This window comes from Phocoena sinus, chromosome X, assembly GCF_008692025.1.
Source record: "Phocoena sinus isolate mPhoSin1 chromosome X, mPhoSin1.pri, whole genome shotgun sequence".
Classification (NCBI taxonomy): domain Eukaryota; kingdom Metazoa; phylum Chordata; class Mammalia; order Artiodactyla; family Phocoenidae; genus Phocoena; species Phocoena sinus.
Window position 1 is genome coordinate 27,603,473 of NC_045784.1, and position 23,112 is coordinate 27,626,584.

At 42.1% G+C, this 23,112-nt stretch overlaps 1 protein-coding gene across 1 annotated transcript in view; it reads right to left on the reverse strand.

The window, feature by feature from the left end:
- DMD (dystrophin) overlaps nt 1–23,112 on the reverse strand; it is a 2,099,690-nt gene that overhangs the window by 144,331 nt on the left and 1,932,247 nt on the right. Inside the window, exon 63 of the mRNA XM_032618871.1 lies at nt 2,559–2,620. Coding sequence (XP_032474762.1) covers nt 2,559–2,620 — 62 coding nt within the window. The remainder of the gene's footprint in view (nt 1–2,558; nt 2,621–23,112) is intronic.

A 23,112-nucleotide genomic window follows, 5' to 3' on the forward strand; every position in this document is an offset into this window, starting at 1 on the left:
TAGATCCCAGTGTAGAGTCATACATATGGCTGTGTATCCCCGACAAAGGGTTTCTCTGCGCCTGACTTCACTGCCCTGTGAAAGAAGGCTGTTGATGACATCTACCAGGCACGATGGTTGCTCACATACATTTCCATGCGCAGCACACACAGCACACTCTCAATAAACGGAAGATGTTACGTAACGTGTCACCATTTGAATAGAAGTTAGCCCAAGTAATATGTGATTGTAACGAAAGTATTGGAAATATAAGTTTTGAAAGCTGAAAATCAAATGTCAACACCCAGTTCATTTCCAAGATGTTTGTTGCCAGGATAACAAAAACCAAAATTTCAAAGTGTGGGTGGGGAGCGGCTGGTGGTGGTGGAATTGGCCACATATTTATGATGGCAGCATTTTAATCGATATAACTGATCTCAATTAAGTCGATTTCATCAAAGAAAAAGTCTGTTAACAAATGAGCTCTAAATTTCCCTGCAACTGTAAAATTCCATTATCTTCCAAAGTCGGGTGATTTGCCCAAGGTTACAAATCATGCCAGATTACCAGCTTTGAGTTTACCACCGCGTTCGACCTACCGAGAAAACTTTAGAAATATGACGATAAAAAGCATATTTAACTCCTATTGAAGGTGCAAACACCTCTTCATTGAGAGTTCATAATTAGCTTTTTATCAACCATGTTTGTGATTTCTCATTACAGAGTAATTAAAAGTAAGCTGGTAGAGAATACAATGCAATGAAATGGAAAGATGGCCATGGTACATTACCTTTAGGTGAATAAAAGCTGATTATAAAACAGAACGACCCAACTTTGGTAAAAATGTATGTATAGAAAGAAATTTTTGAGGATACCTACTAGATTGTTAAACATTAGTTAACTAAGAGGTGGGTTATAGATGACTTCTTTTTTGTTAGCTTGTCTATACTGTTTAACTTTAAAAAATATGAACAAGTATTGATTCTATAATAATTATAATTTTCAAATAAAAGTAAATTAAAAGACTAGAACTAGAGATCACTGTGACTAGAGTAGGAAAAAATTATAAGTAGGCTGAGCCTACGTAAACCAGAGGTTATAAGCAGGAGGCCCAGTTTCAACGAGCTCTTTATTGGAAGATTTCTAGTTTGTCTTGAAAAATCCAAAGTCTTGAGAGCACTGGGCTAGGACGACCAGCTCCTCCAGCACAGCCACTGCCCACTTCAGATGAAGTCTCACTCTGTCACTTGCCAAAATATAAGCATTCAAGCTTTCCACCCGTGGTCTAAACAGTACAGCATAAAAGCCAGAAACATTCTGCAGGGGCTGAAAATGTAGCACTTGAAGATGAGCTGATCCTGATTTTCCTTAAGTTTTTAAAAGGGAGTGTGTGTACATATGTGCCTGTACATACACACACGCTCTTACTGCTAGACTGAGCTGACATAATATTACTTGAAATGTATTGGTATCTCTGGCTAGTAGAGTTATAAGTGACTTTTCTTCTTCACGCTTTGTATTTTTTCAGATTTCTGGAAGGAACTTCTATCATTTATAATAATGTTGTGTTAGTTTCAGGTGTACAGCAAAGTGATTCAGTTATACGTACACATGTATTTATTCTTGTTCAAATTCTTTTCCCATTTAGGCTATTATGGAATACTGAGCAGCGCTCCCTGTGCTGTACAGTAGGTCCTTGCTGGAAAGAGTTCAGGGAAAAATCTGGGGCGGGGGGGGGGGGCTGCGAATATCTCCTACTCCATGCCTTAATGTCTCTATAGCTGCAATTCATTAACCAATGGGAACCTATGAGACAAAGGCAGCAGCAGCTACACACAGATACATGGACACACACACACATCCAAAATTTATGTTTGAGCACCCTGACTCCCATGGGCTTTGTCACATAACTTAAAACCCAAAGAGTTTTCATCTTACGCATTTCAGTCTGTAAATATGTCCATTCGCAAAAAGGGACTTAAAAAATGTTTAGTAGTAGAGACAGCATGACGATTTTTTAACTAAAACAACAACAACTAGCTACAATGTGAGGGAATTCATTTCAGGTTATTCCCGAGGGATGGAAAACGGTGTAGAGTGGACTTTCATCGAGCATGCATGTTGATGACCGGACAGGCTTAGGAATTAGGATCACTGGAGTGACTGCGGAAAATTCCTTTACACGGCATTCGTAACTTGGCAAAAGTGCCTTCTTGGTTTCACAAGGACGAAATCAATAAGAACAACCTGAAACCCTTTTCTTTCTTTGGGGGGAAAGCATAGCCGTCAATTACAAGTATTTTTTCCATCCTTTTAGGGGAAAAAGAAAACTAGCAAGACCTTTTTGGCCCTCTCAGATATACTGAATTTTCGGGAATCAGTGCAATCCTAAAACTTATTTTTAAGCAACCTCGGAAAAAAAAGAGAGCTGTCAATTCTGAATAGAAAGGTGTTGCTGTTTTCACCCCTTAAACAATCTAGTGATGTATTTAGACAACAAATGGCTTGCGCGCTACCAACTACTTTATCCTACGAGTCATTTGTCATTTCACCTGGAGGAAACACGGCCATGTCCTTACCTAAAGACTGGTAGAGTTCTGTCATTTTGGGATGGTCCCAGCAAGTTGTTTGGGTCTCGTGGCTAAAACATAAAATACAAAGAGAGACTTTAGAATTTAGAATGAGTAGTAGAGAAAAGGAGACAAGAAAAAAAAAAAAAAAAGCACGGTATGCCTTTGGCTCATTTGGCTTCATTACTTGACAGGCCTTTCATCTCGCAGTGACGAATGTTTATTTTACAAGGAGAGAGACCCCAACCTTTGCTCTCAACAGGAAAAGCAGTATGATCATTATTTGGTAACCAGCATTTGTTTCTTTTTTGTACCCGCAAGTCGGCTGCACTTCTGTTATAAGAAAGTGACTTTGTTAGGTACTCAATAATCAAAAATCAGGATTTCTTCAGCCATCCAATTCAGGACATACAGAAAAGACACTGACAAGTGTTATTCAACTCTGTCAAAGAGATACTGATATTAGTTAAATAAATAAATCGCCTCAGTTCTCATTTGCTTTCACTGTCCCTGACACTCTTCCATTACTTTCTTCTCCGTATCCAGATCTCATCTCTATGATGACTGTGTTTCACTTCGGCTTAAGGTCCATCCATTGCCTGACTCATAGATTGTATCTTCCCTCTTCCCATTACTTTTAGAATGTCCTTTTAACTCGGCACTCTATATACCACCGCACCTTTTCCTATGTTTACGTGGGCCTGAATGAAGCATTCACAGTTCTCTTCCATTTCTTGGAGTTTAGCTAAGTGTGTTTGCTGGCTATCAGCTCCTGCCACAGAAAGAACAAAACACCTTTGTTCCACATTCGATTCCGTGAATAAACCTGGGAGAGATAACTACATATACTTTTCCTTACTTTGGCCCATCTACATAAATCACCATAGCATCGTATTTCCAGTTTTCGGGGATTACTTGACTGGGCTTTGATGCAGTAAAACGCAGCCCTGAACCATATTTCAGTACTCATAAGCAGAGCCTATTCATTATCTTTGAGGGAAAGGTGGGAGTGGAGAGAGGAGAAATAGCTTAACTGTGGACACTTCAAGGGGAGCAGAAAGCACAGCGGCTGCACACAGAAAGAGGAGCTTAGGGAGGCCAACAATGTCAAGTGTAGGTGTTAAACCTTAGGACTGGATTCTGGTTCTGTGGCCTACTAGCTGTGAAATTTGGGGCCAGCCCGCTTACCTGGGAGCATTAAAGGACAAGCTGATATAGGACGAGCTGATATAGACTGATACCTTCTGGCGCTCAATATGTGGTCATTTCTGTTACTATGTGGCCCCCAAATTACTGCCCACTAAAAGCAAAGCTTTCATTAGTTGATTATAATATAGATGAGGATCCAACTGTGGTTAAGTCAGCCACACCTAAGACCCTTCATAGAGGGCAAAAGTGACACTCGATGTGTATTACCTCTGTTTTCAAGAAAATAAGCAAAAGAGAGAAACATTTATTGTGGTTTGATAAATAGAACACAATCACAAATGACAAAAAACATGTGGAAATTCCCCAAAGTGTGCAACTTCAGAGACCGTCCCTCTGATATTTACCATTCAGCAATTGAATGGTGAAGGCTAGGGAAAGAAGTTGACAAGACAGTGTTCATTGGGGAAGGGCTGTTTCAGTCTCTTCCAAACCTGTTTGTTTCTGTTTGACTTTTCCACAGAGACAATTTGTGGCTGAGGAGTAAGTCAGTCGAGGGAATGTACCAGAGTAGAATCCAAATCTTACAGAGCAAGACAAGCAAAAGATACAGTCCATGCTTTGGGGGTTTCTGAAAGCCCCATGTCCACACTGGCTTATGATCTGGAGAAGGGGTGGGAAGGACGGGTACTTTACACGCACAGCACAAGGAGGCTGCAGCATGCAGCTTCATGGAAGAAGTGTTGCTTATTCTCGGATGTTTTTTTAGCTCCGAAAGAGGCTGTGTATGTACCAATTCCATACACAAGTGTCCAGCAAGGAAAGGTTACCTTCTATTGAGACCACCCTGCATTTAGACCTCTGCCATTTCCAAAGGCCATCATATGTGAGCACCAGGGAGGGAGGGAGGGAGGGAGAAAAGGGGGAAAGCACATGTGTCCACATGTACAGGCTCTTATTACACACACTACGTAATAATAACATCCCATCTCTACCACATGTGGGAGGACTGTAGCATCTTCAATCGATGGGCAGAAAAACGTCTGTCTGAGCTGACAAACCTAACCTGACAGAGACAGAGAGAACCAGTCTGAAAAGCCACCATCTGTAATGGACTTCAAATCGGAGGAACACGGGCAAGAAATAACGTGTACAAAACGCAACTCCAAAAGAAAAGAGAAACTTGCCTACGAGTGACAGGACAATCCCACATAGACTGAATGGGAGCTTCATGTAGCTCCCTCCCTCCAAAGAAGATTTCATGACTGTTGATATACCTACACTTCCACCTTTTTAAGGAATTTATTCCAGTGGTTAAAAATTACGAAAGGGATTTTAGAAATTATTATTTAATCCATCTGTCCATAGCTAAATTGAAATGTCCTTTACTGGAGGAAGGAAGAAATTCTAAGCCCCTACTTCTGCGCTCCATTCATGTGCTAACACATACCAGTTAGTCCTTTCTAGGTACTCATTCTTTCTCCCAATTAGTTGTGATTCTGGGGTATGTGAATAACCTAGATAAATGAACTCAAACAAATCCAAAAGCTAATCTTCTTTTACCTTCCTCCCCTCCAACACGAAAGCCTTTTATTTTTAAGCAATGCAAAGTAACTAGAAAACCAGATTTATATTTCACCTTTGCAGAGTTAGTTTCACTTCCATTACAACCCGGCGGTAAGTGAAAGAAGTGAGCACAAGTGGAAAGAAAAGAATAAAGGGTGTGACTAATCCTCCAAACTAGAAAAATTATCTTTTAATCTTTGAATGCTAAAAACAATTGGCAACATAGCTGAAATGACTCTAGCTTTGGGGGTAACCACACGATGAACCAAACGGTCACTTCACTGTATGTGGGTATTTTCAATCTGTGATGAATCCAAAGCCCTGGTGGGACATTATTTAACCTCCTAAACAGACAGGAAAGATGAGTATGAACAGGATGAAATGGTAAACACGAATCTGCATAACTCCTATCTATAGTCTACCTTACAGAACAAACCAACTTTTGGTCTGTGATCAGTACAGGTTTTACAGCTGTATTTCTGACTCTGTGCCTATCTTCAAAAACAGGAGAGGATTCTCAGTAGCTCCACGAGAAGCACTTCAGGTTCACCTGGAATACACAGACAATATAGAAAAATATGCTGTGCTGGGGAGCCGGTGGTGGAAGGGTGGGTGGTACTGTTTTTCTGGTTACTGTCTCTTTTCTGCACTTCACTTTTCACATCGGAAATGCACTGCCCATATACCATGTGCAACCAGAATGGCAATTCCAGACCCTGTTCACAAGTTAATGGTTACATCTTTGTTCAGTCTTCCTGAAAACAATGATGTTCAACATAGATCAAAATTCTACATATGCATTAACACAGAAACCAGCCTCATAAATAACCCTTAAAACGCCCTTTCAATCTTTTAAAAAATGTTATTGATTTTGGCCCTGATGGTTCCAAAACCTGGCATCAGATATGCCTCTCTGAACAGCCTTCAAACTCTGATTTCCCCTCCTTTTTAAAAAAAAAAAAATGTGTATAAGCTACAATAATCTCTTTCCCTTTTTATTTTCAGCCGTGCTAAGAACCAGAAACAAATTAAAACACAAAATCACTGGATGTGACAAAAGACCCCGGCAACACCTACTTGTCAATAATACGAAATTAAAGCATTACTCCACTGAGCACAGAGCTGACCTCATTTCCTACCACACAATTTAAATTTTCTCTCACCTTCTTTAGTTTCAAGTAGTGTGCAAGGTTATTCTAACCACCTCAGAGCTGTTCCTGCTGTCAGTGCTGGAATATCAGACTTATTGGAACTGCTTTTTTAGTTTCTTTAAAAACAAATATTAAACACTTATAAAAAGTAACAAATTTCTACTGCTCTCCCCAGGAAAATGGCAGTTGTCTAATTAAAATAAGATTTCTTCTGCCACCACTGTTATTTGGTACTGAAAATATTCCAAACAGCCGCCTTGAAAAAAAAATATCTTTCTACTACTTCCCAGGGAGGAAATGAATCGCTATGCAGCGATATAAAAAGGTAACATTCTCTTGCGATTTGTAGAGGATTAGAGTTTGGCTTCATACATAATCTGGAGCCCATTGATCCACACACACAAAATCATCTCCCTTTAATCTGAGGATCAGACTCTCTTTCTAGAGAAACCTTGGCATTTGCATGGTGAATGTTGAACTTGGCTTGCATGGCTGGAATACTGGCAGGGTGGGAATTGGAAAATATATTTAAAAGTTTCTGCTATTGTGGGTAGGGGGTGGGGGGTGTCGGTCTAAGCATCAGAAATCCTATTCTAGTCCCCATTTCTTGTTGCCTGGAATTGTTAACATTTTACTCTGTTTGGCTCAAGGCAGGGCAAAGATGATTGCCTCGGTGACTGTTCCAGCTGTTACTTGTCCTCCGTAATGTTTGCTTTTCAGGGCTTAACTCCCACCCACCCTCAACTTTGGCCAAAGCAATTTCACTTCAGGGTCGTGTCCAATCCGAGATCAAACAATGAGGACTGAAACCAATTCTACGGTGATCAAGGGTCAGAAACCTTTCATATACCCATGTTGTTTCATTTGCTCCTCTGCTTCTCCAAGAGCAACCATAGCCTCCAAGGAGGGGATTTGGGACAAGGAAATACAACAGCTAGGCAAAAAAGAAAGGGTGATGCGGGGGTGACAAGGAGAGGAGACAGGGGTAAAGAAGCAGAGAGACTAAGAGGAGCTTGTAGGCCACAAATGTTTATTTCACTTAAAAACTTCGGTTCGTCACTTAAACTGGATGAATTTTTTTCATGTTAAAGTATTTTATAATTAATAATATGTCTCCCTCAGGCAACTAAACCCCTTCAATTCAAGCTTCAAACTTAACTCCAAATTTAACGGAGATAAACAGTGTCCTGCCCTTTTCAGTGCCATGATCGGATCGGGAATGACAAACTTCGCTTAAAGACTAGCACAAACACCTGGAGAAAAGCGAGAGAAGGACACCCAGAAATGACTCCACACTCAACCCCAGAGGGCAAAGAAAAAAAAACACCCTCAATCCTCTGTGTCAAATCCTTGACTTCTGGGCTTTAATTGCTTTTCCTTTCTCTCCCGATCTCTGCAAGTTTTGGGGCATGGGACGAACACAGTAGAAAATGCAACGAGGGAAATGTCAGTTGGAATCCTCGGAAGAAATCAGGCAGAAAGTTGACCTTTTGGCACTTGCAGCGCAATGGAAGGTAGAACCTGGCGCGCCCCTTCCTTCTGCGAGGTCGGGCGACGATTTAGGAACAGCCTGCCTGGCTCACGTCCACAGAGACAGCCCGGAAAGGAGCCAAAAGCTCCCGCGGCCCCAATCCCCGCGTGGGGAACGCTCTGTCCCCTCCGGGTACGGCGAGACATCAGCCTTTTCTCTCCGAGCCCGCCCCAAAGCCGGGGGAAGCGTCTCCCAGCGAGCCAGGCGCTGGGGGGAAGCCCCGGGGGCGCACCTGCTGCGGCGCCGCGAGGACCCGCGGGGGAGGTGCCCCTGCGCCCGGACGCCGGGGGTCCAGCCGCCGCGCGGTTCCAAGTTTTGGCCGCCTCGGCTCGCACCCTGCTCGCGCCACAAGTGCACTGATTGCGGCGATCCGAGGGCGCCGCGTTGCACTTACCCTTTGAGCTGTTCCCTCATGGCTGCAAGGGCTCCACGGCCGGGGGAGGGCGCGAGCGGAGGAGTGAGCTTCCCAGAGCCGCCGGGCTCCCTGAAAGTCCAGCGCCGCCGCTGCCGCTGCCGCCGCCGCCGCCGCCGCCGCCGCCGCCGCCGCCGCCGCCGCCGCCCAGGCTCGCAGCTGAAAGCACTGCGGAGGAGCCAGCGCGGGTTAGCGGGCGGGAGGGCGGGAGGGCGGGGCGCGCGGGATGGGGGCGCTGCGGGCAGACGGGGCGGGGCTGGGCCGGGCTCCGCCCCCACCTAGCGCCCTGGGAACCCGGACTCCCCGGGACCCGGCAGTCGGGGCTTTCAACACGGGAAGGAAAGAGAAAAGAAAAAGAAAGAAAGACGGAGGAGATTTAAGGTAGTGCCGGGAACCTGGAAGCCTCACACCGCCCTGCCAGCACCCCCTTAAAACCTCCAGCAAGACTACTTGTTGCCTAAATAAATGACCTAGGTGCAAATGACCTCATCGCAGATAATTAAGTGTGTGGGTCAAAAGTTTTCTTTTTACGGCTTCCCTGGTGGCGCGGTGGTTGGGAGTCCGCCTACCGATGCAGGGAACACGGGTTCGTGCCCCGGTCCGGGAAGATCCCACATGCCGCTGAGCCTGCGCGTCTGGAGCCTGTGCTCCGCAAAAAAAAAAAAAAAAAAAGGAAAAAAAAAAAAAAAGTTTTCTTTTTAGAGAATGAAAGAAAAAAAATTCACAAGCATAATTCTTCCCTTCCCGCCGCGCCCCCCCGCAACTGAAGATTAAATTGGTGGAGATGTAAGGACATGACATTCAGGTTCCGCTCATCCTGGGCTAAATGGGCTTTTAAGGAAGCATCTGTCTGTGTGTTTGTGATATAGCAGTGGTTCTCATCGTGTAGTCCTGGGACCAGCAGTAGCAGCATCGCCTGGGAACTTCTTAGAAATGAAAATTCCCCAGGGCCCCAGCCCAGAGAGAGCTACTGAATCAGAAACTTCAAGCGCACTGAAGTTTGAGAACCAGTGGTATAGTCTTTAAATAAAAACCACCACCAATGGTGTGGCACCGTGTGGTCTTTTAGTATTCTTTAGAGAAACCTAAAAGGAAACCATTTCCAATGGAACGTTCCATTGGAAAAGTTACAGGGCCTTGGTAGTTCAAATATTTCTAATAGTAGAGTTTGCAATATGACGACACAGATTAAATATGAAAAATTCTTACAGGCTTGGAAATATTCTGAAGAGAAGAAAGCCTTCATTAGCACAAAAATTTTTCTCAGCCTTCACATAATATCTTCCATTAGAGTCCAAAGGGTATTTTCAGATAAACTCCCTTAGTGGTTTCATTGTCCCCTTTTGTCCATTTATTTTGTTGGCCTGCTTTTTCTTTTTATCTTCTTTCAACCATTTCCTTTTCATTCTCTGTTCTGGTTGATTTGTTCTACTTCAGTTTACAGGTTAAAAAGTGTTCCCCTTTATCTTTTTAAATATCCTCTTTTTTTTTTCCTCAACATTTCCCCCGGCCCCGGAGAATGTTCGAGCTGAAAGGACTCTAGACATCAATCTCCCTTTACCGTCTGCTACAGCGCGACAAAAGAGGCAAAAATAAAGTGCAGGAACCAAAGGGAAAGGGAGTGCCAAGTTTCTTCATTACCCTTGACAAACCAAATACAAATGTAAATGTTATCACGGAAGACACGTGCATGCAGATCTGATTGGTGTTGCTATTTTAAAGCAAATAGGGCACTTCTGGCATTCTGCCTGCTAAACTGAGACCTCACTGCTATCTTTTAGTCATTTTGAGCCAGTGAGTTGTGGATGCGGCTGCTCTTAAGGTCTGGGGGGCGGGGGGCGGGGGGGCACGCTAGGACTGTCTTTGGGTGAGGCTGTCCCTTGGTCTTACTGGAGATTCTACATCTGCTCCTATCTTTGGGGGAGAAGGATTAGTGTTCTGTGATAAGGAAGTGGTGGCCTTTGCAGTTCATCAGTGACATAATCTCTGTGTCATTCAGTGACGTAATCTCTGTGTCAACGTATCAAGCACATCCCTTAAATATTGTTTATGTCCATTCCAATGAAAAGACACAAACCTCCCAGCATGGGCATTTGTAAATATTAGAAATCAATCAACTAAAGGTTTGTAACACCTATGTGATAGGATACATTGTCTTTCCGTTTTTTTTTTTTCTGTCTGTCTGTTTGTTTTACACTTTTAAATTACTTGCTCGAGCTTCAGGAGTTCTGATGTTTCTCTAGAATATAAATGCTCAAGTCTATTTTCTCAGTGTCCAGCTAGAAAACTAGTCGGAACAATTCATTGAAAAAAAATGGAAAATTAGAAATCACCATTCAATTTTTTTCTTAAATTTGACAGATGGCAATCCTCCAAAATATCTTTCAGTTCTTTTTTAGACTGGAGTTATAGGCACTTGAAGGCTTGTTCCCAAATCTTGATGTTGTTTTAGAAATTAAATACAGAAAATATTATTAAGAAATGACATGGGCAGGACTTCCCTGGTGGGGCAGTGGTTAAGAATCCGCCGTGGTTCGAGCCCTGGTCCAGGAAGATTCCGCATGCCGTGGAGCAACGAAGCCCATGGGCCACAACTACTGAGCCTACGCTCTAGAGCCCATGAGCCACAGCCACCGAGCCTGCGTGCCACAACTACCGAAGCCCATGCGCCTAGAGCCTGTGCTCCACAACAAGAGAAGCCACCGCAATGAAGCCCGGGCACTGCAATGAAGACCAGGCCCCGCTCGCCGCAACTAGAGAAAGCCCGCGTGTAGCAACGAAGACCCAACACAGCCAAAACAGTAAAAAAAAAAAAAAAAAAAAAAAAAAAATTAATTAAAAAAAAAAAATTAATGACATGTGCCTCACTGCGACTGTTTTGTTGTTAATTTCAGTTAGATTATGAATATTGTTTTATTAGGGAAAGACGTTAAGAAAAGAACATAATTTATATATCCTCATTTCATATATGAATTATAGAGTGATGCCACGCATGGTAATACATTAATTGCCTACTTGTAGTAGCTCTCCTCTTCCTTCTTCTTCTTCTTATTGTTGTTTTGATGTAAACCACAGATATGAAAGCAGCATAAAAAAACTTAAGTTGAAATCCTGCTTTTAAAACCTACCATGAGCTACTTGTCCTCAATACCATGGCTAGGATGTGGCAGTGCAAGGATTGGAACTAGGGAGTCTGGCTTCAAGGCCCGTGCTGTTAGCCACTCTGCCGTGCTGCCATCCAGAGAAGTGGCTTCTTTTACTCTGGGGGAAGATCTGTATTTTTCTTGTGTGCTCGTAAGTGATCTCACTGCTGGCTGACAGCAGAGGAGAGTCAATTTGCTAGAAACAGAGGTAAGGAGGGAATGAGATCAGATGAGCTCTAGGAAGGCAACCTAGTAAATTTTTCCAAACTCCAGTTTTTGAACCACTTAAATGTTGTAGGTACTTAGAAAAATGAGGACCTCTCTGACCTAAGGGACTGTGCTGGGGATTTCCCCATTCTTCCTTCCAGCTCTATTCTCTGCCCTTTTGCACTCTGCTCTGTGGCCCACGATGTTGGACCTCTGTGGATGGCATCAATCAGGCTCTCTTGCCCACTGGCTTCCTTTCACTTTCAGCCAATGGGAGGTAATGATGAAAGGCCTGTAGCAGGAGATGAAAGGGCAGGAGGAGAGAGATGTTGGGGTATTTATTCCCCAAGCTCCCTCCTGTTGGTCTTGAGCCTGGCAGTGGCCGAGTTTCTTTACCCCCGGCCACGAGTCTTGTGGGACAGTCATTTCTATAGCAACAGCTTGCTCCAGGTTCCTTAAACCGTTCCCTCCCCTTGGCCTTGATGTAAACAGCCTTTTTCATCACACTCTCTTCAAGGACCACTTTTGAACATACCACTTCTCCCAGGACCCAGACCAAACAGGGACCCACCCAGTCAAAGCCACCCTCTGGGGCACTTGATCGGCTGCTGAGTAGGGACCACTGATGGAAGAGAAAGTTAACTCCACCTGTTGGAGCTAAAAAGGAGATTAGGCTCACTCACTGGAGAGCTATTTCTAGAAGCCTCCTCTGTAGGCCCCAAAGGAGTTTCTGGCCCATTGGGGGTAACGGCAAGTCGATAATTATGAACGGTGATAACAGCAGGAGTGAAGGTAAACAGGCATGAAACAGCTTATTCTTTCTAAGAGCTTCAGTGCTCTCCTTGATCTTTGAGAGAGAATGTCCAGATAGAGATTAGGGAGGTGGACAAATTCAGAAGGACCTGGTGTGATGATCCAGAGTTTGACCTGCATCCTGAAAGGTACGGGTGAGCTTTTTAAAGAAGGAATTTAAGCGTCAGTGTGGCTCTGTCAGATTTGTCTTTCAGAAAAATCACTTGGACGATGGTGTGGGGCTGGACCAGTAGAGTTTGCAATAAGGATACCAGATACAGGGTGACTGCGGTGTGATGGGGATCTGAACAATGGCAGTGGGAGAGAGACTGGGGAAAAAATACAATAATGTTAAAACTACAGGAGTCTTGACTGATTGGAGGTAAGAACGAACGAGAGGGAAGACCTAGGGCAATGGTCCTCAAGCCTGGCCACCACTGGAATCACCTGGGGAGCGTTAAGAAAATTCGGATGCCTGGGTTTCACCACCTTGAGATTTCAATTTAACTGGCCTTGGGCACTGGGATTTTTAAGGCTCCCCAGGTGATTCTAAAATGCAGCCAAGGTTAAGGATTACTGTTGCAGGCTGACTCTCAAGGTTGGATGAGTAATACTCACCAAGCCAGGACTTTCAGGAGGAGGGGACAGGGTTAGGCAGACGAGGGTCAGGGAGAGATGATCAATTCGGTCTTGAGCCTGCTGACTTGGAGGCGGCAGTGTGATGTGAAAGGCAGTTGGACATCTGAGTCTGCCACTCAGAGGGAAGATGTCTGGATTGGAGCTATCAATTTGAACTGTCAGTATTCGTAGGGTGTGGGTTTGGATGAGCCCATTTAGTGGACGGTGTGAAGGGTCAAGGACGGAGGCCAGGCTGCTCCTATCTTCCACAAACCCATCCTTTTCCTTTTAGGCTGCTCGCGGTTTCAATGTTAGCCTGATTTTACCAGGGTAAAATGAGGAGCAGAAAGGGAAAGGGAAAGACAGGGAATGGTCTGCAGTGGGCACTTGCCTGGGGATGGCCCTGAGGGACTTCACCACCGCCCTAGGGTCCAGCTTCCCCGTAGCTCCAAGAGTCTCTATCTGAACTGCTTTTCGTTCTGTAACTAATCTTAAGTATAACCTGCGTCATTTTATAAAAATCCATTTGGAATATAGGTATTGCTTCAATTAAGCATAGCACATAGTTTATGGCAAAGTTTCAACATTTGGGTATCCAGTAAACGCATAAGGATTCCATGTTTCTCTTTGCATAGTACAAGTATTAGCCATGAACAGTGAATCAGATGTCTCACAAATGCGTACACTGATGGTGAGTCATTGTCAGGACAGATACCATGGGGTACTAATTAAAATATGTATAACAATCCCTTTAGGTCAGTCTGAAACCAGCATCTTCTGCATATAAGCATATCCAGTCAGTTCGCATTAACTAGTAAATGGAGAGGCCTCTACATTCAGACACAGAGCACTTCACACACACACACACACACACACACACACACACACACACACACACGCCTATTTTTCCATCTAAACCACAAATTTCACCAAACAGGTTCCAGGTAAAGTCAAGCTGGGCTTCACTCTCATACAGTATTCTTCTAATAAGATTTTTCAACACTTCACGGAGCCACCTACATCAAGGCGAACATCTGAAAAGATGCGAAGTTTAGCATCTTCACTAAAATAAAGCCACACTTCTTTAACCTCACAGGCCCGGCGGTTGCTCCGCGCTACCTATTAGCCCTGCCAGCTACAGTGCCGTACCCCGGGGAATACGGAGCACGCCACCTCCCGCTAAACATGGATATTGGTTACGGTGGTTCAAGCAGATCTGACTACGGCATTCGTGGTCCACCTTAACAACAGCTCCAAGCTGTAACTATTGGTCTGCCTTTCCCAAATGGTGGTGCCAAATAACAGGAATTTCAAAACTAGGCAGAAATTCTGACACTCTGCATAATCTGCCTTCCTCTCCAGCTACAAATAAGGCTTTGTATTCCATTAGACTCACAGCAGGTGAAAACCCCAATTAGCGAATTCATTCTGGGGCCTCTTTCTACCTTCCTCCCACACACCACAGTTAAAAAAAAAAAAAAAAAAGGAAGTCTCAGCCTTTTCTCAAATCACAAGTAAATTAACCCTTGGATCTGCCCAATCAAGCCATGTACCACATGAAGAATTTTCATAGGAAAGTGGCAGGCTGTTGAAAGATGTACCTTTCTTGACTTCATAAGGGGGGTTACAGAAAATTCTATTTCTCCAGATCTTACTGTTTTCGCCAAATCCATAAATACTCTCAGAATTTCTGATCAATCTAGAAATCAGTTTTCTTTTTACCTGAATACTCACAAAGCCAATATCATCTAAAGAATGATTAATGGACAGTCTGCTACGAGAGAGAATTATTTTTAAGTTATGTTCTTATCTTGGTGTATTCGAGGAGAGAGAAAATATTAAATTTTCGTTTAAACACTATGTTTTGGCCTTAGGAAGTGCACCAACTCTACATTTCATACTTTGTAAATATTTATTTGTCAAAGGAAATTCATCATTGGACTAGGATAGAGATTCGGTTTGAACGTTCGAAAAAAAAAAGCAAGACAGCTTTAGTTCTTAGAGTGATATACTTTGTCAAACTGCTTCTCTGGAAATAATTCACAACCCAGCTTTATTTATGAGAATATGATTTAAAAAGAGCAGCTTTGTCTTTTTAAATTGTTTTAGTCTTGTCACTTTTCTTGAAACAAGCCGTGGGACTTGTTATCCACAAGAAAATACTGAACATACATCAAATAGTAACACAGCTTTTAGAGGTAGTCATCTGTTACTGTCAGAGGTTCATTTCATTTCGAGGCTTTTTAATTAAAATGCAAAATTCTACACACATTCCTGCCTATCTTACCCCTTTCTGAAACACTCGAATTTCATAAAAAAGTTAAATGCTAATGTAACCATTTTGAATACTTATGACTTGGTTCTTGAGATTCCGAAAAAAGTAAACAAAGGAATTACCAGTCAATTAAGCGAACAAGGAAGTCCTCCTAGGTTGAAACAGATAAGGAAAATTTAATATTCAAATGCTACCGAATGAAGACACTGGGTTTTTTTTTCCCCTTTGAGATGAGTATCTACCAGGATCAAAAGAGCGTCTTAATCTTCAGGAAGCGTCACTGTATATTCTGGCAGAAGCATTAACTCCAGCAAAGCAGAGCTCTAGACCAATTCTGCCCCTAGAGGCCAGTCACTTAACCCTCAGAGACCAGTCACTTAACCCCGCTGGAGCTCCGGTGACTCTTCTGTAAAATTCGGACACTACCGCAACAGGCCAAAGTAGGGGTCAAGGGACATAATGACTATGAAAGCGATTGGAAGGCTGGGGGATGCCATGTTAATGCAAAATAGCCTGTTGTGCAGGGTTAATTCCTTAAAGGAAACCCAGTAAGTCCAGGAACAGTGTTAGGAATATGGCACAAAATAAATCAGCACTGGCACTTTAACTTTTCCTTTTTAGACTGTTGTATGAGGGAAGACAAGCGGTCCAAGAGTTTCAGTCTTTTCTCTTTAACAACTTGCAAAGGGAACTTTTACTTCTTTTGTTTTCTACATTTAAGAAGGAAGCAAGTAGGTAAAATAAGATTTCTTTTTTATTTTTTTGGAAAATAAATCACTAACCACGAGCCTGAGATAGGAGTAAAATTCACACCATACTCTATTACTTTTTGGGGCTGAGGTTAAAATATCAATACGATTCACACATGTTAAAAGATGTATTCACATTCATACTGGCAGAGAGCAGAACCCTAGAGTAGTAAGAGAACAAGTGAATATTGGTTTTATGGGGGACAGTGGGAGGGAAAGATTCCCTGCACCCTGATGGAGAAGTACTCTTGGTGCAGGCACTGAACAGCCAGGATGTGGTAGGAATCCCTAAAAGGGGAAATGGGGGTTAAAAACCAATTTAACCGGGACTTCCCTGGTGGCGCACTGGTTGGGAATCCACCTGTCAACGCAGGGGACAAGGGTTCGATCCCCGGTGCGGGAAGATCCCACATGCCGCAGAGCAACTAAGCCCGTGCACCACAACTGCTGAGCCTGTGCTCTGGAGTCTGTGAGCCACAACTACTGAGCCCGCATGCCTAGAGCCCACGCTCCGCAACAGAAGAAGCCACCACAATGAGAAGCCCGCACACCGCAGCGAAGAGTAGCCCCTGCTCGCCACAACTAGAGAAGGCCCGTGCGCAGCAACGAAGACCCAACTCAGCCGTCAATAAATAAATAAATAAATAAACAAACACTCTTACTTAAAAAAAAAAAACAAAAACAGTTTAACCAATTAGCCAAGGGCTGAACCTTATACTTCAGTTCTAGTTTATTTTTGTCAAGACATTTTTTGAAAACAAAAGGGAAATAGGAATACAAGGAATTTTAATTAATCCACAAATTCCCAAGAAATCTTTTTTATGTCCCATACCTAGACTAAGTTTCGCTATTAAATATTCCCCTATATTCGTTTCTTTAAATGACTGCAATTGTGGTATATTTATGGGGCATTTATATATGTCTTTGCTTGTGAAACTCTCCTCATTTTTCATTACTATTAGTAAAACCTGGGAAGTGTTTGGAGGATGGCCTTGGGAATATTTTAATATTTCAACATTGTAATCAGCTTCCTCTACCAGAGGGACTCAAATACGGCCTTGATCTGAAGGAGCTTACAATCTAGTGGAGGGGAGGAGACAGATTCACACATGATGAAGCGCAATATCACCCAGATTCTAAACACAGAAATAGAGACACGGAAAAAAAAAGCAAAAAGAGAACGGGGGTTAGTTTGACCTCTTGGGATTAGGGAACATACATTTTAATTAACAGCTAACTAGGCCTAAGTCACCAGGTTTCATGCATGTTTTTGTTAGTGGAAGAAGAGCTAAAGCAAGTTTCTTAAGTTGACTCCGCGAGCTAATCTCTCATATTAATAATTTACTAAGGCACAGATATTTTTTTTAATGTTAACATACTGCTGTGTTATGAAATCAGATTATGCTTTTTGGGAGTTCAAAAACGTATTGTGCCAATATAGGGTTTTGTATCTCAGGACGACTAAGACGCAGAAAATACCAACGTCCCCATGAGAATATGAGCTCACATTCCTGAGTTAATATCAAGCCGGTAGTGTGGAAATCTAGGTCTTTACAGCTTGAATTACTCTTGTCCCCCAGAAGCTTCTTCTCATATATTGGATAGAGAAGAAAAAATTGCCATCACCTGTACTTCTGAATGTTTTTCGTTTTAAACAGAAATGAACTTAAATTTGGAGTGGGAAGAAACAAGCTTGAAAAAGAGGGTATGGATTAGAATGGGAATGTACACTAAGGAGACTACATTACACTAGTCCAGTTACGAGAAGATAAAGGCCTGGGATAAAGAAAATGGCACTGGGAATTGGTGGAAAGGTTGAATTCAAGACAGGTCATAGGATAAAATCAACACTGCTTTTCAACCAATTGGAGGCGAGGACTGGAGGAAAGGGAAGACTAGGATTTTTGATAACGGCAGCATTAGCTGAGGATTCAGGTTTGTGTTTATACTACGTATGTATTTATACCTCACATTGTTCCACAGAGGCTTTAGGGCAACTGATAAGAATGTATAAATTTCAGAAATTAATAGATAAAATTAAGGATTAAGGAAATAGAATAAAATATGAAGAAGGGAGGAAAAGTTATAACACACATTTGAAGACCACAGGGCTTGGTATACCTAGTAAATTTAGCTACGTACACCAGCCAGAATGAGAAAGACAAACAAAACAAAGTGTTGGGAAGGATGTGGAGCAACTAGAACTCTCATGCTTTGCTGATAGGAATTTAAGTTGGTACAACCACATTGGAAAACTGTTCGGCAGAATGTATAAAAGCTGAACATATACATTCCCTATGACCCAGAAATTTCACTGCTTGATATATTTCCAAGAGGGATGTATACATATGTTCAACAAAAGACACATTTTAGGATGTTCGTAACATCATTTTTTGTATCAAATATCTATGAACAGTGGATTGTAACATTTAGCACATTTACACAATGAATTATTATACAGCGATGAGAATGAGCAACTTCATGCAACGGGGATGAATCCAAGTCTTAAAATGTCAGACGTAAGAGTGTACATGCTGTATGATTCCATTTATATAATGTACAGAACCAGGCCAGATGAATTTACGGTGTTCAAAGTCAAGATAGTGGTTACCCTTGGAGGCTGGGTAAGAAGTAGAAGCGGGCACAAGGGAGCTTCGCCGTAATATTCTATTTCTTGATCTGGATACTGGTTACATGGGTGTGTTCAGACTGTGAAAATTCTGTGTATATTTAAGACTAAGCCTTTTTTGATATATCAGTGTATTTCAATAAAAATTTTAAAGGGAATATAATTTCGCTGTGGGCTTCCTGGATGCCAAAGTGAAAGGAAAAATATAAAAGGAAATATGATCGATTTTATTATTTGGATTATGGATAAGGGGAAAAGAACACAATTCTTTAAGTGAAGCAAAGTAAAATCTAACTTCTGTTCTTAGATCTAAATAAAATCATTGCCTGGATTTTCAGATGGGAGACACTGCATGATGTCAATCTTCAATAAAGTCACTTTCAGTAGTTGTTTTTACAGTGCCTCTCAACGGAAGTTAAGGGTGTGATGTAATCTTATGGGGATCAAGGCAAAGTGGTCCAAGAATGTAGCTTTCTGATGGCCAGGCCTGAGGTATGGATAAAACACGGTACAGCATCTTCCCAAACTACAGGTCATGAACCGTTAATAGGTCTTCAAATCTATGTAGTGGATCACCACTAATGTTGTTTGTAATGGAATAGAAAAGAATAGGAAATATGAGGATGAAGAAGGTGGCAAGGATAAGCCATGTTTTGTGAAACTCTTCTTTCCACTGCATACACATACATGGAGAAATATTTACAGATAGAGATATGTGTGCATTTGCGCTGGCATGCTATATAATATGTAATTTTTACTGTGGATTGGTCAAAAAAGATGAAAGCTAGAAACCTCTACTGCATAGAGAAACGGATAGACTGTATGTTCATGGGACAATTATGCAAAAATAGAATTTCTCTAGACTAAGATCTGGAAGCAAGCGAGGGGCAGACAGTTTGCAGTTTTCTTCCCCAGTAAGGGCTGGAGCGGTACAAGAGACTGAAGGGGAATGAAAAGATTCAGGAGAGGGAACAAGCTAGGGAGGCATTCATCAAGTCTGAAGTTCAAGCCACACGAGGTGCTGCAGGGGCGGAGAGTACGTTTCAAGTTTTAGGGAGTGTCTTCTCTGCCAGCTAGCTGTTCGTTTGCATGGCTGTTTGAAAGTACGCTCAGAACCGCTCAGCCCTTTCTTTTTATTCCGAATGGCAAGGTGATATTGTCACATTGCAGAAGGAAAAGCACTGCTGCTAAGAGTATTGCCAAGGGCAGTAACAGGTAGCTCACGCTACTACACACAACTGTATGTTGCCTGTCTGAGCAACACACTTCAAAACATAAACTGAGAAATAATCCTTCTGCTCTCGTGTTGCAGTGGGACCTCATCTGAAGCCCTTGCTAGCATGCCCCGGTCGAGGCCAACAAACTGGCAAGTGTGTGCCCGATAGAAGAGTGACATTTTAGGGCTGAATGGTCTCCATTCTATTTAATACCTATAAATTTATCCTATTACGTGCTTGGGGGAAACTATCTGAATAAGTGTTTTTGAGGACTGGCAATGATTATGCTTACACAAAAAGACCAAAAAAAAGAGAGATTCTTGTATGACTGTAGGAACACTTTTTTTTTTCTTTTTGGATTGTTTCGAGGTTACACTGGTTTATAACATTATAGAAGTTTCACGTGTACTACATTATATTTCTACTTCTGTATACAGTCTATGGCTATGGGGATACGATGTGTATTAAGAGTTAAAATAATAACAGCTTTGAGAATAAAATTCTTTTCAAAAGAGTGGCCTGCTAAGAGAGTAACCAGAAGAAAGTCATAACCCTTCTTCAGCATTAAATCACAGCAGTATTCATTAAATTCCCAGCAGTAAGTGGTTCATAGATGGTATTTCTCATCTGTATTTTGTATATTTTAAAGTCACTAGACTATGGATACTGTATCTCCACCATTGGCTGAGAAGCTACAAACCAATTGCCTAACTCAGCAACGATTACTCACAAAGCAAGAATTATCATAGCACATCTTGTTTTACATGCATCTAGGTTCAGAGTCCTCTCAGTCTACAAAACATGCTGATAACTTTTCTCCAGTACCTTGTGATATACTGCAAAATGGACACAAATTCTGGCCCTCTCCCTGGTATCCAGCTCTTGCAGCGTATTTCCTCCCATCAGAAGGTGGAGTCTTTCTCCACACGTGGTATCTGGAATGACTCTACGACATGACTTGCTTTGGCCGATAGACAATATCAAATGTGACACGAGCACAAACTTGACAAGTCTCCATGTAAAATAGCCTGGGCTAGCCTGTTGGATGATGAGACACACAGACCTAGCTGCATCTGTTCCTAAATGACCTGTCAACCATAAGACGTGCGAATCACGTCATGATAGCTCATCCAGCCACTAGCTGACCACAGATGCATAAGCAGGCCCAGCAAAGAATACAACAGCCCCCCTCATGCACATTTTGGCTTTCCATGATTTCAGTCACCTGTGGCCAGCTGTGGTCTGAAGATGTTACATGGAAAATTCCAGAAATGAACAATTCTTAAGGTTTAAATTGCACGCCATTCTAAGTAGTGTGCTGAAGTCTCATGCCATCAGTCTCACCCAGGATGATCCCTTTGTCCAGCATACGCTGCCCATTAGTGAATTAATGGCACCGTCTGGGTTATCAGATTGACTGTTGCAGTATCACATTGCTTGCGTTCAAGTCACCCTTATTTTCCTCAATAACGGCCCCAAAGCATAGGAGTAGTGATGCTGGCAATTCAGATATGCCAAAGAGAAGCCGTAGATGTTTCCTTTAAGTGAAAAGGGGAAACTTCTTGACTTAATAAGGAAAGAAAAAAAATCATATGACGAGGTTGCTAAGATCTACAGTAAGAACAAATCTCCAACCTGTGAAATTGTGAAGAAGGAAAAAGAAATTCATGCTACTTTTGCTGTTGCACCTCAAACTGCCAAAGTTAGGGCCACGGTGCATGTTAAGAGCTTGGTTAAGATGGAAGAGGCATTAAATTTGTACAATGATATTCTGAGAGAAAGACCACACTCGTAACTTTTATTACAGTATATCGTTATAATTGTTCTACTTTATTATTATTGTTGTTACTCCCTTACTGTGTCTAATTTATAAATTAAACCTTTTCATAGGTATGTATAGGAAAAAACATAGCATATGTAGGGTTCGGTACTATCTGTGATCTCAGGCATCCACTGGAGGTCTCAGAACGTATCTGCCATGGATAGAAGGGGACCACTGTAGGAGCTGGTCCAGAGGACCAAAATGGGCCAGTCTATCCATCAAATAGTGAGCTAAATAAATAGTTGCTGTGTTAAGGGATCTACAAAGTATGGCTCATGGATCAATCTGGCCTGTGGCCTGTTTTCATATAGCCTCCCACCTAAGTATGATTTTTACATTTTTAAAGAGTTGTACAAAACATAATATGCAACAGTGTCCATATGTAGCCCACAAAGCCTGAAATATTTACTACTTGGTCCTTTATAGAAATGTTTGCTGACCCCTGTGGTAAGCCATTAAGTTTTGGGGTAGTTTGTTATACAGCAAAAGATAGCTGATACACATCTACTCCCAAGAAAGAATGTTAGACACTGAGACTTTCTCACAGAACTCAGCTGATATCTGCTCAGTTTATCCTTGGTACTTGCCGTCCAGGTGCTTGTTAACTAAGATAACACTTGAAGTTCTTTTTGTACTGTGCTTCCCAAAATTAAGATTTCTAAGGCTAGGCAGTAGAACAAGTATACAGTTTTTAGCAGCTTTATTCATAATATTCCCCAAACTGGAAACAACCCAAATGTCTACCAGCAGCTGAACAGATCAACAAAATGTGGTATATATCCATACAATAGAAAGTACTACACAATTAAAAAGAAACGAACTACTGATTTTCAAACTACTGATATTCGAAGTCATTATGCTGAGTGTAAGAAACCAGCCACACAAAAATACTGTACGATTCCACTTATATAAAATACTCAAAAATGCAGACGAACCTAAAGTGACAGAAAGCAGACCAGTGGTTGCCTGGGGCCAGGGGGGGAAGGGAAGAATGGCCTGCAAAGGAGCACAAGGAGGCTTGTGGAGGGATGAGAATATTTTGTACTCCGACTGTAGTAGTGGTTTCATGGGTATATATCTGTCAAAAATCAGTAAATTGTACACTTTAAATGGATGCAGGTTATTCTGTGTAAATTATCTTTTAAGAAAGTTGATTTTTAAAGTTCTTTTTTAAAAAGCATTTGCCCTAAAATAAAATTTAACATCCACAAATGTATACAGTTGGACAAAAAAAATGAGGTGCGTTACACAGGATGTTTATATAAATATAGGACAGATTCAGGTCATGCTGTTAGTCCCTTCTGA